At 43.4% G+C, this 18390-nt stretch overlaps 1 protein-coding gene across 1 annotated transcript in view; it reads right to left on the minus strand.

Annotated features, from left to right (window-relative positions):
- The window catches only part of TRAIP (TRAF interacting protein), a 150876-nt gene that overhangs the window by 22715 nt on the left and 109771 nt on the right, over positions 1–18390 (minus strand). The window contains exons 11-12 of the mRNA XM_033926438.1: positions 5188–5343; positions 1656–1707 (exon numbers count right to left, since the gene is read on the minus strand). Of these exons, the coding sequence (XP_033782329.1) occupies positions 1656–1707; positions 5188–5343 (208 nt within the window). The remainder of the gene's footprint in view (positions 1–1655; positions 1708–5187; positions 5344–18390) is intronic.

Raw genomic sequence — 18390 nt, forward strand, 5'->3', positions numbered from 1 at the left:
TAAATTTGCATATGTTTGACGCTTGAGATCATTCACTCAACTTCGCTTTCAGAATGGTGGGTGCTTTTGAATCCACCTATTTAACTTTGCCATCTGATGGACAGGCAGGCTGGGAAGAGGATTTCCTTACTTGCTGGAAGCCGTGTGCAATTCTTTTAAGGTATATGTTAAGTTAATAATCTATGTATTAGGTTATACTTGAAGTGGATAAAGTTATGATAAGATATTACAATTGATTTTAGATCAATAACCCCATACAACCTAACTTAAGAGTCTTGTCTCCTGATGACCTTCGTGAAACACAGTCTGATGTAGAGCAAGACTGGTTCAACAGAAGACGGATTATGACTGCATTATAGTACCAAGAACTTTTACCTTTGATGACTTTGTCACCTGCAATTTGACAATTAAACCATCTGGACTTTTCTGATTATCAAGATTCTAATTTAGGACTAACTTCCAGGTTGGTTTTCTATATTTGTAAAGTGGGCATTTTAGCGGGTTTGTATGTTAGATGATTGTGCATTTGTTTGTGGTATGTTATATTTATGTAATAAACGTTTTGAATTTGTATGATATTCAATGTTCATATTACAATATAGACTTCTTTATTGTTTCCATGGTGTCCAGCTTTCACATCCGTAATTGGCACTGAGAAAATGAGGCTGTTGAAAAGTCTGATCTTCATTTTGAGTATTATTTTCATGCCTTTGAATACTTTGTTGAAAGCCTTCATTGAAGTAGTTCCTCCTTGCTTCTTACAAAAGAGCCCAGGAGATTGAAATCCTTTACAATTTCTATTCTATTGCTATCAAGCTCAATCTTCATAATTTTCTGTGCTCATGTTCTTCGTCTTATGTTCAGTACTAATTCCATGTTATGACTTTCGGCACTGACTTTTCTCAGTAGATGCAGCATGTCTTCTTTGCTGCTGGTGATGAGCATTGTATCATTTGCATGGTGAAGGTTATTTATATTTCAGCCACCAACTTTGAAACTGATGCTCTCTTCTTCCAAATTTGCATTTCTGAAAATGGCTTCACCAAAAGGTTGAACAAGTAAGGTGACAAGATGCATCCTTTCCCTATGCCACTTTTTTTCGGCAACCAATCGGTGTTACCATATTCAGTTATCACTACAGCTTTTGATTTTTGTAGAGGCTCTTTATCAGCTAAGTAATATGTTTGGGTATTCCCATTTTTGCTAGAGTTCTCCATAGTTTATCATGATCCACTCAGTCAAAAGTCTTACTGTAGTCGATGAAGCAAAAGTATAAGGGATTTTGGTATTCTTTGCTCGTCTCCAATATCCATCTGACATTGGCAATAATGTCTCTTGTTCCTCGACCTTTTCTGAAACCAATCTGAGCTTTGGGTAGTTTTTGCTCAACGCATGATTGTAGCCTTCATTGTATTTTCAGCAATATTTTGCTGGCATGTGGAATTAATGCAATCATTCTGTAGTTGCCTGGATATATTTAGCAATCCATAAATATTAATGTAATGTAATATAAGAGAGGAAACTATAAATGAATGGGGAGTCTAAAGAAGGCAGATTAAAAGGAGGTTGAAAATATGCCAGAGGAGCTGAGTAATAAAAGGAAGCCAGGAATTAACATAAAGGGACAAGACATAAGCAAAGCCTTTTCTCATTACCTTTATTTTACTGTTTTGTAAGGTGCCTTCAGCAGGGTTTGTAACGGGATGTCTGAAAAAGCAAGCAAGAACAATAAAATGTATAACAAAGCTCCCTGCAGTATACCATGGAACATTACAGAAATTCTATGCATCAAGTTCAATTGTGGGCGTACAGGGTTAGCTTGGATTCTATGTAGGCAGGGGTGGTGATGTAAATTCTTTTAGAGAGATTCTCCATTCTCTTACCTTGTCAATATGGCTTCAGACCCAATTTCAGCACCGAATCCCTACTGGCCTCATTAATTTCAAAGGTTCACAACTACAATCTTGTAACAAGTTTGCTGTCCTATTACAATTTGATCTATCTGCGACCTTTGATGTTGTCCACCATGATATTCTAATTTATCATCTTTCCAAGATAGGCATTGACTCCACAGTCTTAGACTGGTTCTCAGAATTCTTACAATCCCGCTCTTACACTGTTAACATGAATGGCACCATGTCTTCTCCTTGGAAACCGTTATGTGGAGTCCCACAGGATCACCTCTGTCCCCTATTCTTTTCAACATCTATATGTCTTCTCTGAACTCTTCCATCTATCTCCCTTTGAAACATTATATACATATGCCAATGACATCCTTGTCCTTCTTGAGATAGACTCGAACCTTATTAACCTCACTGAAAATATAACAGCATGCATAACAAAACTCCAATCCTGGGCCCTCACTGCAGAAATGAAGCTGAACAAGTCCAAAACAAAACTTCTCTGGCTTGGCCCAAAATAAGATCAGCTACCCACATTCATTCCATTACCTTATGGTCCCACACTGCAGATTGAATTCTCAAGCAAAGTTTTGGGCATCATTATTGATTCTACACTTTCTTTTAACGACCATCTTAACTCTCTGGTAAAAAAAAAGTTTCTTTAGTCTTCACATGTTGAGAAAAGTGAGATCCTGCTTCCAAAAACAACATTTTGCTGTCCTTGTACAATCGATCATTCTTTCCAGACCATCTATCTAAGCCTAACCAAGAAAAGTCTTCAAAGACTTCAGCGGATCCAGAACACTGTGGCTAGGTTGATCTTCGCAAAAAGTAAATTTGATAATGTTTCCCCTCTTCTGTCAAACTTCACTGGCTTCCAGTAATTTCTAGGGTTCACTTTAAATGTGCCTGCCTAGCATTCAAGATCCTACTTGGCACTCTTCCTCCCCTAATTCCACTATCTTGTAATTCTTCAAGACCTGACACTGCCAGATCCACCCAAAAACGTAAACTATCTTTCCCCTCATTAAAAGGCGTCATCTATCTGGGAAAATCTCTTTTCTTCAAATTCACAGAGGTTTAGAATAACCTTCCTGCCCTGCTGCGGAATCTGGGCTCCTTCCAATTATTCTGTAAGCATCTGAAAACTTGGTTATTCTCAAAAATGTAAATCTCTCTACCCTCTTTTTAATCACTGCTTATTATTGTTTTCCCTTCCTTATTTTAAAGTTCCTGTAAACCATGCCGAGCTCTATCTTTATGGAGAGGATGCGGTATATAAACTTAAGGTTTAGTTTAAAGTAGCCCTCTCGAATGATTTGTAGCACCCAAAAATCGGAGGTGATGAGCTCCCAAAGATGGATGTAAAGTTGAAGGCGCCCTCCAATTGGCTGAGGAAGAGGTTGACTTAAGGGAATTGAGGCTTCACTCCTCTCCACTCTTGCTGCAAGCAGTCTTCTTCCAGCTCCATGACAACCATCTGCTTCTTAACTCTTTCAAATGTGAATCCATTTGGAAGAGTTAAGAAGCAGATGGTTGAGTACGAGTAATTTGGCTGTGTTGGCATGTCAATGGTAATGATCCTTGATACAGCTAAACATGATTCATGTTGGATAAGTATCCCCTGCTGGCTGAAACAATGTTTCAGATGAATAACACGCTTTGTTTAAAAAGGAATATATAATTATAAAAAGGTTTTTCAATTTGTTGTTGTTAGGTGCCATCGACTCATGCTCAAATCCTAGCGACTTGATAAATTGCGGATCTAAAAAGAAATTGGTTTTGTGCTAGCACTTCAGCATCATCCCCATGGTTGTTTTCAACTTGTCCAGCCATCTGATTGCAGGTTGCTCTCTTTGCCTGGTTCCTTCGATCTTCCGAAACATGATGTCTTTTTCCAGTACTCTCTTCTGATGGTGTGACCAAAATAAGACAGTCATAACTTCATCATTTGGGCTTCGAGTGACATAGCTGGTTTGATCTATTTCAGAATTGATTTGTTAGTTCTTTTGGCAGTCCATGGCATGCCTAAAATCCTTCTCCAGGATCAAAGCTCAAATGAGTCAATCTTCTTTCTGTCTTGTTTCCATAGTGTCCAGCTTTCACATCCGTAACCGACCACTAAGAAAATGAGTGCATGGACAAGTCTAATCTTCGTTTGGAGTGTTACCTCCTTGCCTTTGAATACTTTGTCGAAAGCCTTCATTAAAGAGTGACCAAGTACTATTCTGCAGAGTATTTCCTCCCTTCTAGTTGCTTCTTTGTTTACAAAAGAGCCCAGGAGATTGAAATCCTTTACAACTTCTATTCTATTGCCTTCTAGCTCAAAATCTTCAGGTCTTCTTTGCTGCTGGTGATGAGTGTTGTATCATCTGCATAGCACAGGTTGTTTATAATTCGGCAACCAACTCTGAAATAGACACACTTCTTCCAAATTTGTTTTTCTGAAGTTGGTTTCACTGCAAAGGTTGAACAGGTGACAAGATGCATCCTTGCCTATCATTGTGTAAGTACTTCTTAATTCTACCCAAACTCCACACAAACTGAGCCCCTAAACATGCCAACTCACAAATTGTGTAAAAGTAGTTTACTCAAGTACCCCATGAGGTAATAATGTTCATATAGGAAAACCCCTCAATAAAATTACTAGGAGATGTAGCCTCAACATCATTTCTCATGTCATTTATGGGAATCTTTGTTTTATTCAAGGCTTTTTTTGTATTTGTTTGTTATGGAAGAGATATTAAGTTCACCAGTGGTGTAGTCAGGGGGCATTTTGGGGGCCAGGGCCTGGGCTCCCCCCAACACTGCAGTACTCTGAATGACTGGTGGGGATACCCCATCAGCAAAAGTGTTCCATAGCCCAAACCTCCCTTGGTGTGAGGAAGTTGTTGGTGTGCTTTCCTGCCACTGAAACTCCTTGCACATGCTCAAGTTTGTGTGTAGAAACTGACCATGCATGAGGAGTTCTGGCATCAGCAGCTGGACAGCATAACACAGACTTTCTCACACCAGGAGAAGTTCAGGCTATGGAGCTCTTTGGCTGATGGGGCTTAAGTATCCCACCAGCCATTCAGGGTACTGCAGTTTGGGGGGGAAGCAAAATGGGCTGCTGGCTATGTGTGTACTATTAATGAGAAACCCTGAAATTTTGATTATTTTTCCCCTTTAAGAAAAGGTGACACAAAATGGCATGGAGCGTGACACTAACATTTCCAATGACTTTCCAAATGAATACACATCCCTAAAAATTACCCCAGAGAGAATACCGAAGACCGTAACTTACTCTGTTTTTGCTAGACGGATCCGTTTTGTAGGTGTGATGGTTGATTTGCTTGATACATGATCAGGAGTATCAAAGTCATAGGTTATATTCAAGTCTATCTCATCATTGTTGGTTAGGCGACATAATCGAGGCTGCTGTAGTTCTATTGGAGCTGGGCTGTAGAGAAAGGCAAGTTAACAATATTTATTTATATGATTTACACCAGGATTTCTAATGTAATTTTCAATGCATTTCTGTAAAATCTCAGTTCAAGAAAGCAATGTTATTTACTTGCTACATGTGTATTTAATGGCCAGCAATGTATTTATTCCACATGCATAATGGCAAGGTATCATCAAAGAGGAGCCAGGAACAGGATTTGAGCTCTCCAAAGTGTTCTGGCACATAATGACAAAGATTGCAACACGCCCTGCAGACGGTGGTAATGGAGACACCGCTGCCTTCGAGGCTGCAGGAGGTTCCATACGGTACTACTCGAAAGGGTCCAGAGAAGAGCAACTAAGATGGTTAAGGGGCTGGGGGAGTTGCCATACAGTGAAAGATTACAGCAACTGGGCCTCTTCTCCCTCAAACAGAGGAGATTGAGAGGGGACATGATCAAAACATTCAAGGTACTGAAGGGAATAGACTCAGTAGATAAGGACAGGTTGTTCACCCTCTCCAAGGTAGGGAGAACGAGAGGGCACTCTCTAAAGTTGAAAGGGGATAGACTCCATACAAACGTAAGGAAGTTCTTCTTCACCCAGAGAGTAGTAGAAAACTGGAACGCTCTTCCGGAGTCTGTCGTAGGGTAAAATATCCTCCAGGGATTCAAGACAAAGTTAGACAAGTTCCTGCTGAACCAGAATGTACGCAGGTAGGGCTAGACTCAGTTAGGGCGCTGGTCTTTGACCAGAGGGCCGCCGCGTGAGCGAACTGCTGGGCACAATGGACCACTGGTCTTGACCCAGCAGCGGCAATTCTTATAATTAGGATGAAGGCTCTGCTCCCACTGCACATGCTGGCAAATACATGTGCACTCCTATATTATAGAAAAGGCTCTTCATTGATAGATTTTTTTCTAATATATTATCAAAACCATCCTGAACAACTCAATTCTGATCTCAATATCGTTTGTAAAATGGGCTTCAGCATTAATGTGTATATTGGGTAATAGTGCCAGCATCATGCTGTATCTTAAGAAATATATAGCCTATTATAAAAATTCCCTAAAGGCCGAGCATTTTTCATACCCTTACATCAATCTCCACATTGCATCTATGTTCCCTCCTCTTCTTAGGGGAGATGTATTTAATGCTCAGTTCTCTCCACTTTCAAAGTACCAATCTTAACCCATGTGTAGATCACCTTATGATAAATTTAGTTCCTTTCTCCTTGTGTTTTTTTATAGATTCTGTACAAATGTAAGGAAGTTCTTCTTCACCCAGAGAATGCTAGAAAACTGGAACAATCTTCCGGAGGCTGTTATAGGGGAAAACAGCCTCCAGGGATTCAAGACAAAGTTAGACAAGTTCCTGCTGAACCAGAACGTATGCAGGTAAGGCCAGTCTCAGTTAGGGCACTGGTCTTTGAGTGGTCCATCGTGCCGCGTGAGTGGACTGCTGGGCACGATGGACCACTGGTCTGACCCAGCAGCGGCAATTCTTATGTTCTTATGACTCCACTTTCTGTGTCTCTATTATAGCTTTTGTGGAGCTTGTGTTCATGTCTTAACTAGTGGGACATACCAAAGCAATTCCCTGAGCCTAGGGTAGCCCAGATAAGCCTGCTGAAAGCACTGAGGACCCAAAAGCAGCATCCATTTGTGCTACCACATCCACCCTGTAAAACTTGGTAAAGTATGGGTGGACCATGCAACAGCCCTACAAATCTCCTCGGGTGGAACTTCCCAGGACTCTGCCCATGAAGAGACCATGCTTCTGGTGGAATGCGCTTTCAAAGAAATTTGTGCTGCTTACTATAGCCAATGTAAGCAGATGAAATAGCCATGCAAATCAATCTGAAAATGGATGCCTTTGAGGCACAGAACTATAGGATGTTGCAAGTAAGAAATTTTTAAATAAATAAACTGGTCAACTGAGAAGGGGGAGGGGAAAGTCCTGTAAGCTCAGGTGAAGACCCCCGTCACAGCCAGTACAGTAAAGCAAAAGGACTCTCTGACTAGAAAATTGTCAACTCTGAGAGCAGCCATGAACTCTGAAAGACACTTCTGCTTTTTCCTAGAAACAACAAGTATAGTTATAAAGACAAATAATTCTGATGAAAAACATAAGCAACATGATAACTTTCACCAAAGGAAAGAAGAACCACGGACATAAGTATACAAGAAGGCTAACCACAGAGCTGAAAAGCTGTTAGCCCAGGTGCTCAAAAGAGGAACTTGGTATATTAACGGGACATTTACGGGGAAATGAGGGAGAAGCATATAGGAAAAGGCGTGACACAGAATCACTCAATTTATGTTAACCAACCCATAGCTTAATAAGAGATAATGAATATAATTAACCAATGAAAGTGTGAAATGTAACATGCACCAACGTGGGCCAGAGCTGTCAGAATCATATAAAAGAAAGCTCCCTGAACCATGGTTTCAGAACTCATCGGAGGTTCTCCATCAGCCTTGCCAGTCTGATGTATGCTCATCACTCTGTATGCTGTGTGATTTGTTCCTGTAAGCTATTACTATTTGATTAGTAAACCTCATATTATTTGTATCAGCATAAGGAGAGTTGAGTGGTCTATCTGTGAAGGCCTAGGGCAGCGATGGCGAACCTATGGCACGCGTGCCAGCTGTGGCACGCGAAGGCCTTGCAGCTGGCACGCGGGAAGGTCCGCAATAGAGAGCTGCACGGGAACGGGGCTGGATGTACTAAGTCGCGCAGATTTTCTCCCTACCTGCTCTGCTTGCAGCACAGAGCCAAACAGAAGTCTTCCCGACGTCAGCGCTGACGTCGGAGGGAGGGAGGGCTGACGTCGGGAAGACTTCCGTTCGGCTCTGTACTGCAGGCAGGGTAGGTAAGGAGGAGTAGCCTCGCGGCTACCAAGGGAGGGGGGCGGTGCGCCCCGCCCCGTGTGCAGCACAGCAACGCCCAGCAAATTTAGATGCCCGCCCGGCTGTCATCTGCCGAATCCTGCTGCCGCCACTGCTTAATGCGCAGCCTGAAGAGCCGCCGAAAAACCCGCCGGACTTTAAACAAAAAAAACCCCCAGCAAGCGACTCGAACCCAGCTTCCCTCCGAAACCGGAAGTTACGTCAGGGGGGGGGGGTAAAGAAGAGAAGCCGGCACAGACCATTAGAGCCCCGGAGCATGCGGGAGATAGGCCAGCCACGGAGGGAAGCTTACTTGCTCTTGCTTACTTCGGGCCTTTCTCGCTGCCAGGTCCTGCCTACTTTCTGTTTCCGTGAAGGCAGGACCCGGCAACGAGAAAGGCCCGAAGTAAGCAAGAGCAGCAAGTTGTAAACTTCCCTCTGTCGCTACCCTTTGGGAGATAGGTCAGCGACCAAGGGAAACTTGCAACTTGCCTTTGTCTGTAGCGAATCTGCCGGGTGTGTGAGACGGGGGGGGGGGGAATGGGAGGAGTAATGCTGCTGCACCCAATTAGGGGGGAGAGGGAAGAGAAATGCTGCTTCTGCTGTACCCAATTGGGGGGGGAGAGAAATGCTGATGATACTGCTGTACTCAGTGGGGGGAGGGGGAAGAGAAATACTGCTATACCCAATTGGGGAGAGAGAGGGAAGGAGGGAGAAGGAAGATCAGGAAAAGGAGGAAAGAGATGTAAAGACCATGGGACGGAGGGAAAGGAGATACCATACCACGGAGTGGAAGAGAGAGGTCAGGGCATATGGGGGGGGGGAAGCAGGGCCAGATTAAAGGATAGGCCCTGTAGGCACAGGCCTAGGGCCCGAAATAGTCAGGGGGGCCTGCCAGTGCTGTGCTTTGGGGCCTCACCCTTGCTGGATTCGCTGGCAGCAGCAGCAGCCTCATCATCATCCCGGGCAAACCCCAACCCGATCCGACCCTCCTATCTCTCCCTCCTTCCCTCATCAGTGACGTGCCAGAGGGAATCACGGCAGGAGAAAGGCCTGAAGCAGCCTGCTTAGAGTAGAGCAGTGCTGTTTAGAGTCTTGTGATGGGAGGGAGGGAGAGAGAGATATGGAGGGTCGTGGGGGGGAGAGTAGCAGTCTGCCCCGGGTGTTCGACCTGGCGTCATGAACTTCTTTGGCTAGCATCAGCATTTACAATTCACTGCTGTTGCCAGCTTCAGGCCTTCCTCTCCGCCGGGTCCTGCCTACTTCTGTTTCCATGAAGGCAGGACCCGACAGAGAAGAAGGCCCGAAGCTGGCAACAACAGCAAATTGTGAATGCTGCTGCCTGAAGAAGTTCATGACACCAGGTCATGAGTGACAGAAGGAGGAAAGGGAGCAGAGGGGGAGAGACTTGCTGCACCCAACTGGAGGGAGAAAGAAGATGAGGGAGGGAATGGAATGAGATGCCAGGGATTGGAGGGAAGGGAGGGAGGAAGAGATGCCAGGGCATGGAGGGAAGGAGGAAAGTATGCCAGACCAAGGGAAAAGGAAGGGGGAAAGGAAGGAGGAGAAGACAGAGCATGGAGGGGGAGGGAGAGATGGAAGAAAAGGAAAGGAGTGAGATGCTAGAGAATCAGGGAAGGGAAGATACCAGACTATGGGGTGCGAAGGAAAGAAAGGAGAAGAGAGAGATGCCAGAGCATAGGAGACGGGATGGTGACAGAGAGAGAAAAATGGAGAGGTGGCAGAGCTGAAATCAATCATGTACAAAGGAGAAGAGAAGGGGCACAGGATAGACAGTTTATTGAAGGAGCATAAAAAGAGGGAAGATGCCATATGGAACGGGGAGAGGGCAGACAGTGGATGGAAGGGGCTGATGCTGTATGGAAGACAGAGCGGACAGATGCTGGCTAGAAAAAAGAGTGAAGACAAGATGATTAAAGCAAAAACGACAAAAGGTAGAAAAAATTGTTTTGTTGCTTTACGTAGAATCAAGTAGTATTGTATCTATTGATTAAAGTTTATAAATAGGAAATAGAAATAAGGCAGTTTTTTGGGGACTAAACCCCTTTCCTCAGGTCAGGACAGGATACCATAATAGCAGGGCTGCCCAAATGGTCGAGTGCGATCGACCAGTAGATCGCAAAGGCAATGTGAGTCGATCGCGTTGCCTTGGCAATCTTTTTCTTCCTGCCTCCCTGAGCCAGGCCAGGCGCGTAGAAGCGCCGAACTCACAAAACTTCACTTCCGACGTCAATTCTGACATCAGAGAGGAAGTTCTGGGCCAGCCAATCGCTGCCTGGCTGGCTTGAAACTTCCTCTCCGTCATTAGAATTGACATCAGAGGTGAAGTCTTGTGAGTCCGGCGCTTGTACATTCCTGGCCTGGCTCATGGAAGCAGGGAGAAATCGGCATGGTGGCTTAGGGGGTAGGGAAAGAATCGGGGAAGTGGAGAAATTGGCGCGATGGCTTGGGGCGGGGGGAGAGAGAAAGAAAGAAAGAGACAGAAAGAAAAGGGGAGGGGCAGAAAGAAAAAATATTGGATTTATAGTCAGAAGAAGGAAGTGCAAACAGAGACTCATGAAATCACCAGACAAAAAGATAGGAAAAATGATTTTATTTTCAGTTTAGTGATCAAAATGTGTCTGTTTAGAGAATTTATATCTGCAATAGCGGTTTTTAGCGCAGGGAGCCTATGAGCATCAAGAGCAGCAAAGGGCATTCAGTGCATCTCCCTGCTCTAAACACTGCTATTGCGATTTAGTAAAAAGGGAGGGGGTATATTTGTCTATTTTTGTATAGTTGTTCCTGAAGTGACATTGCATAGAATCGTCTGACTTGACCTCTTTGAAAACCCACGGAATATAAATGATAATTAACATTTTCTCTGCATACAGTGTGCTTTGTGGGGTTTTTTTAAAATTTTATTGTTGGTAGATCATTTTGACTTGGTCATTTTAAAAGTAGCTCGCAAGCCCAAAAAGTGTGGGCACCCCTGCTGTAGAAGCAAGGGCAAAGTGGAAATGTCCAATCAATTTGGTGCACAAAAACAGTGTCTTTCAACTCATATGATAAATCCAATGGTCTTTATTAATCCAAAACAAAATCGTACATCCAAAGCAACTCAATGACTCGACATGATCACGTTTCGGCCATCCAGCCTGCATCAGGAGTCTTAGAAGTCTTTGGGTAGCAAGTAGTCTTTAAATGGCAAATGGTCAAAAGTGAAACAATCATACCATTGCTCCGAGTCTGTAAATGCTGCAAAACCACACAACCTCATGTTCTTTACAGATTTTACTAACCACTTTAATGTACTAAACAAAAAATTACAAGGCATGGGAAAAACAGCAGAAAGCAAGTTTAGTGACATCAAAGCTTTTGAGAGAAAATTGCATGTTTTTGAAAAAGACCTTGAGAGTGGACAGCTAAAATATTTTCCCAACCTAAAAATACATTTGGATAATTCTACAACATTTGTGGACAGTCATAAAAAACACCAGGAAATCCACAAAGCATATTCCACCATTGTAGCCGAAGCAAAGGAGAATTTTAGTAAAAGATTTTCTCAGTTCCGTAAGATGGAGACAACCCTTTCATTTATAACTTCCCCAGAAAAGTCCACATTTGAAGATCTTGATCTTTCCTGCTTACAGTGGTTGGATATTCAAAATTTGGAAATGGAGCTACTGGAATTTCAAGAAAGCTCTATCTGGAAAAGTAAATTCAATGACCTGCGTGCGGCTCTTGAACGTATTGAGTGTGAAAGGGTGAAAAATGAAATCACTGCTAGCAGTTCTGAAAATGAAATCCTAAAAGCGTGGAATTTTCGGCCAGACAATTTTAAGTCCATGAAAGCACCTGGGATTGCTCGTTTTACTTTGTTTGGGTCATCCTATGCTTGTGAGCAGCTGTTTTCGGCTTTGAATCATATAAAATCTGATGCTAGAAACAGATTAACGGATGACATGAGTGCTGCATGTGTTGCTCTGAAATTAACGCACTATGAGCCAAGGATTGACAAGTTATCAGCATGCATGCAACAACAAAAATCACATTAATTTTTTTCAGAGCATGCCCAATGCATACGTTTACATGAAGCAGTGTTTTCAGTTTGCAGTTAAGACACTTTCTAAGTTATTTAAATATTATTTAAAGATGTTATTTAAAAAAGGGACTTTACATGGCCCTGTTGTATTCCAATCTGGAATTTCCAATAAAAACGGTTGGTTTAATTGAAAGCTCTTTTGTTTTCTTTACATCATATTATTAGAAATGTAATGATTTAACTATTTTCTAATTTGATTGCAAATTTTACAAAAAAACATGTATAGACTCTTTGGGAATACACACCGAGTCTTGACACAGTTAACAGTTTTAAGAAGTTTATCTTTTTTTTTACTCAGGATACATTTGACATGTTATGTGAATAATACATTTAAAATATATTGTGTAACTGAATCAAATTCTTCCTAAATTCATTAAATTGAATGAAATCATTAAAACATTATAAATTGCCAATAAATTGAAATGAAAACCAAAGGATTGTGAATCAAATTGATTCTCTGACAATACAAAGATTCCAACCTTTAAAAATGATGTTACATAGTTCAGGCAACTTTATAAAGAATTTTTAGACACTAAAATCTTGTTATTAAGGTTTAATTGACGTGCTGGCACTTTGAGGAAATTCTTTGGTTTTGTGCGGCAGTTTGGGCACTCGGGCTCAAAAAGGTTAGCCATCACTGGCCTAGGGTCTTCAGTGGTGACCCCGACGTGATTTCTTATCTCTTCCTGTAGTCTAGGAATCCATCCACAGGATGGATTCCTAGACTACAGGAAGATTCTGAAAGACGAAAGTCATTTGTCACTTTGAGATACCGAAGAACTCTCCTCATGTCCAATAATGCCAAAATTTTGTCTTTTTTTTTTTTTTTAACTCCTGTGGCTTTTGGCAGAAGGAAGATGGCAGAAACAATCCCGCCTCCGTAACTCTGAAAAAAGGCTCTCTGCATGGCAGAGTCTGAAGCTCCGAAACCTGTCTCACTGAGGTGATAGCCACCAGGAATATCATCTGGATGGTAAGATCCATTAGTGACACATTCTGTAATGGTTTGTATGGGGCTTTACAAAGAGCCCATAACACAACATTAAGATTCCACATAGGAGAATGTTGATGTATAGGAGGATGCAAGTGCAATGCTCCCTTCAGAAATCTAGCTATTTCAGGATGGGAAGCTAATGATATTTATTTTCTCCACTCAAGTCCTAAAACATAAGAGGCTTGCACCTGTACTTTGAGCAATCTAACTGCTAGGCCTTTTTCAAGACCATCCTGAAGAAATGAAAAGACTGTGGATATTGGGGCCAAAAAAAGCTCCATCTTTTGATTAATTCACCAGCAGTGAAAAGTCTTCCAAGCCACAGCATGCGCCGCAACCAATCGCAGGTTTCCTGGATCAAAGGAGGGTAGCTATGATCATCTCCGAATATCCTATCTGCTCTAAGGCTGCACCACTCAAGAGCTATGCTGTAAGCCCAAAGCGTTCCGGATGCTCCAGGGCAATTAGCCCTTGTGAAAGAAGTGTCAGAAACACCAGCAATCTGAGGCCCTTGTCCCATTGTAACTGCACTAGATCCACGTACCAAAACACAACACATCCAATCTGGTGCCGCAAGAATCACCAACCCCGGATGGGTTGCTATTCTTTGAATAACCCAGCCTATCATTGGCCAAAAGAAAACACGTAAAACAGCTCATCTGTTGGTCAAAGTTATACTAAGGCATCCCTGACGGTGCTTCCCAGCTCCAACCGAGGCAGAAGTAGCGTGATACTTTCTTGTTGGTTGCTGAAGCCATTAGGTTGATGGTCAGCCTCCTCCAGTACCTTACAATGTTGTTGAAGGCCCTCTAGGACAAACATCACTCCCGGGATCCAGGGTCTGGTGACTGAGATAACTGGCTTGTACACTGTCCACTCTCGCTATATGTCGATATGTCTTGCAGGTGAACTTCCACCCAGCGAAACAACAGCTGAACCTCCAGTTTCAATGGAGCACTCTTGGTGCCCCCTTGTCTGTTGATTAATGCCATTGCAGTGGCATTGTCCGAAAAAAAAACCCTGACCACTTTGCCTTCCAGAGTCTTTTCGAAGGCCTGCAGCACTAACCGAATGACTCTCAGCTCCAATCTGTTTATGTACCATTTTCTCCGAGAAGGTAACCATCCGCCTTGAATCAAGTGATCATCACAATGACCTCCCCAGCCATAAAGACTTGCATCAGTCATATCACCCAAGAAGAAATGTAGAGAGGCAAGCCCTTGAACAGCGCCTCCACCCGGAGCCACCAGCACAAACTCTGCCGCACTTCCTCTATCAAGGTTAACTGTCTCTGGAGCAGATCTGGTTTCAGAGACTAGTAGTACAAGGATAGTAGTACAAGCTGGCGTGGGTGTAGATGAACTTTCCCCCATGACACCATTTTATGGTCGCCATCATTGACCCCAGTACCTGCATGAAGTGCCAGTCCATAGGAGCTGGCATCGCCAGGATCTCCAAATTTTGGTGTTTTAGCTTCATTCTGCTAGACTCCAGCAGGAAAACATAGCCTTCCATCATGTAGAATAGAATTCCCTAGTATTCCAGGGATTATGCTGGTTCCAAGTGACTTTTGAAAAATGATAATCCATCCATATGGGAATGTGTAAGTAACATAGAACATGACGGCAGAAAAGGGCCACAGCCCATCTAGTCTGCCCACACTAGTGGCCCACCCCCTAACTACCTCCATGAAGAGATCCCACATGCCAATCCCATCTTTTCTTAAAATCTGGCATGCTGCTTGCCTCAATTACCTGTTGTGAAAGATTATTCCAGCGATCAACCACCCTTTTAGTGAAAAAATCTTTTCTAGTGTCTCTGTCACTAGCAAGGCAATGACAGAACAGTCTCCATTCTGAATCTTGACACTCTCAGTACTGCATTGACCAACTTCTGATACAGTATAGGTCTCCTGTCATCTGAGCCTTTCTTGGGCACGATAAAGTATATCGAGTATCTTCCCAAACCCAATTCTGTGTCTAGCACAGACTCTATGGTTCTAATATCCAGAAGCCATCTAACGTTACTCAGACTTTGACCACTTTTTCCAGACTTCAAGCTGGAGAATCTACAAAGAAGTCCAAAAGAGAGTGCCAAAATTCAAGCTTGTAGCTCTCTCAAATGATATCCAGCACCCATTTTCTTAACACATGCTCTCCCAGGCCTCTTTGTACTCAAGAGTGTCTTCCTCCTATGCGGTGTCACTGGGACTTCTTGGAACTGCTGCTGAATAGGAACATGATGCCTGGGAGGGTCTGGAGCCCCTAAACCTCTGCCTCGACTTGTGAAATGATCTCTGAGCAGAGGAGCCCACTGCTGATTGGTAGGACTGTCTGTAACCACAAAAGGAAGCCCAACTGAATCACCCAGGAACATGTGTTCTACTGTCTGGCAATAACTTAGGATAACGATCTGCCCCACTGACCATAAAGCATTTTGCAGAAGAAAAGCATTTTGCAGAAGGAAAAATCTGTGGACCCGAGGCACTGCCCAGCAGTGCAAGGAGGTGGAGTTAAAAAATGACTTCTGCAATCCTCGCAGGTGAATGGAAGCTACCCATTAATCAAGACTACTGTACCCTTTGCATTGGAAAGGGTCTTTGTATGCTCCCTTACCTTCATGGACTCATCTCTCTTTGGGTCCCCAAAAACTGTAATATTAGATCTCTCATCATGATTTTCCTGATCCTTGACTTTCTTCTTTACATAAGTTATTTGCTTGCAACTTTTGCATATCAGCTTGATTCTCTTCCCACTTGTCCTCCAAATGGCTGATTCTATATTCAGTTTCTGCTACTCAATTCATCATGCTCCCCTCAAATTATTCTACCACTTTATTGTAATCTCATGTCTGAAAAGTTATCTTTTGTGGAAGAATGATATTACCAGCTTCTGAAAAACCTCCATTCTCTTCCATCATACACCTCTCCACCGATTCCAATGGTAAGGTTACCTTCCTGAGGCTTTCAATTTTCAGCACACATTTATTTGTTTTGGTCCTTTTACTATTTAAAGCTTTTGGCATTCTAGTGCTTAAGCATATGTAGCTGTTGGATCTTTATTGGCATTAACCAATCAAAACAACTTTAATTCAGTATAATAACTGTGCCCAACTCTACAAAGATTTACAACAGAGTGGACACCCCACCCCAGAGGGTGCAGATAAAATAAGATGATCCACCAAAATAAAAGAATAATTCAAGGTCAACAGTTAAAAGTTTAATCTGAAGTCAAGAGCGATGTACTTGGGTAGTAGAAATCCAAAGAAAAAGTATAAGATGGAGCAAAAGGCTAATAAGCAAGTTCAGGAGAGAGATCTTAGGGTAATAGTGTTTATGGATCTCAGGGCGCCAAACAATGTGATAAGGTAATGGCCATTTATTAAAGAAATCAGTGTTAAAAATATATTTTCAAGAGACTTATTCCTTGGTAGAGGTAATAAAGGATCAGAAGGAATTCCCATAAAATATTCACTAGCTCCAGATAAGATTCAGGAGACATGAAATCCAGACCTCAGAATTTCTCCAGCTTGCTTTGTGAAACATCTGAACCTGGAGAGTAAAGTAGCAACAAGCACACCCAGTCTAAGGTTCTGACCGACTCTGAAATACATAGGAGTCTTGAGTAGAACAAGAGTCTCTGCCAGTTGACTGAGACAGTGTTGTGCATGGCTGTTGAACGAGATATGCAAGGTCTTACCAAATAAATTAATGAGTTAGTCCCAAAGGATGGCAAAATGGTGAAGATTCATCCGTTATCATCACAAAGACTGCAGTTGACAGTGGAGGATGGGCATCTGGGCACTGTGGAGAAGTGGTATCTATAATAATAAAATACTAAGCGTGCATGCGCACTCTTAACGCCGTGTTGCCTGATCTGTAGTTCTGTGGCCGGCAGAATGCGCATGCGCACTTACCACGCATCTCTCTGTCTCGCAGCGGGCTTGCCAGCTCCGGCCAGACAAAGTTCATTTTTTTGTTCAAAGCCCCCGCCACGGCTCCTCTATCGAACCTCACCAGAGTCGGAGAAGACTTCTGACTCTGGCGGGGATCAAGAGAGGAGACGCAACGCCGGCTTTGAACTAAAAAATGAACTTTGTCTGGCCAGAGCCGGCAAGCCCGCTGCAAGACAGAGAGATGGAATCTGAATATTAACAGCGAATTGGCAACGGAGGAGGGGGAAGAAACCTAAAGTAAGCCATGCTAGGGGTGGCTGAACGGATGATTTCAACAGACAAAGCCACGGTGGAGGCTCCTCTCTCGAGCTGCACCTGCGTCAGAGAAGGCTTCCGATGCAGGCGGGGATCTAGAGAGGAGCCGCGAAAGCGGCTTTTAAACCAAAAATAAACCTCAAAATAACTAAGGGAGCCGTTAGCCTAAGGGTAGTCTAAAAACAAAGTTGCCAAAATTCAGTTGTAGGTGTCAAGCTTACGTCTGACCGGCTCCCTTACTGTCCCCCCTTCCCTTCCCACGGTCCCGACTACAAACCTGCCGATTCCAGCAGCGTGTGCAGCACTCTACACATGCTGCTTCGGGGCCTTCTACTGCCCTGATTTGCTCTGCCGAGTCTCTGATGATGTCATCAGGGATGTGCCAGAGTAAATCAGGGCAGTATAAGGCCCCGAAGCAGCGTGTGCTGCACACGCTGCTGGAATCGTAAGTTTGTCGGGACCACGGGAAGGGAGGGGGGTCAGTAAGGGAGCTGGCCAGACCACGGGAAGAGAAAGGGGAGGTAGGGGAAACGCTGCTGCTGCACAGGGAAGTGATGTGAGGGGAGGGAATACTGCTGTGGCTGCTGCACAGGGAAGTGGGGGGAGAGAAATGCTGCTGCATAGGAGGCAGGGAGAGAGACAGACAGATAGAAAGAAAGACAGAAAGCGGGAGGAAGGGAGACAGAAAGAAAAGAAGAAAGACACAGGGGCAGGGAGAGACACAGAAAGACAGACAGACAAAGGGGGCCAGGGAGAGAGACAGACAGAAAGACAGCGGGAGGGAAAGAGAGAGACAGAAATAAAGATAGACAGACATATTCTAGGACCCGTTAATGTAACGGGCTAAAATACTAGTTTAGAATA

This window comes from Geotrypetes seraphini, chromosome 17 (genome assembly GCF_902459505.1).
Source record: "Geotrypetes seraphini chromosome 17, aGeoSer1.1, whole genome shotgun sequence".
Taxonomy (NCBI): Eukaryota; Metazoa; Chordata; class Amphibia; order Gymnophiona; family Dermophiidae; genus Geotrypetes; species Geotrypetes seraphini.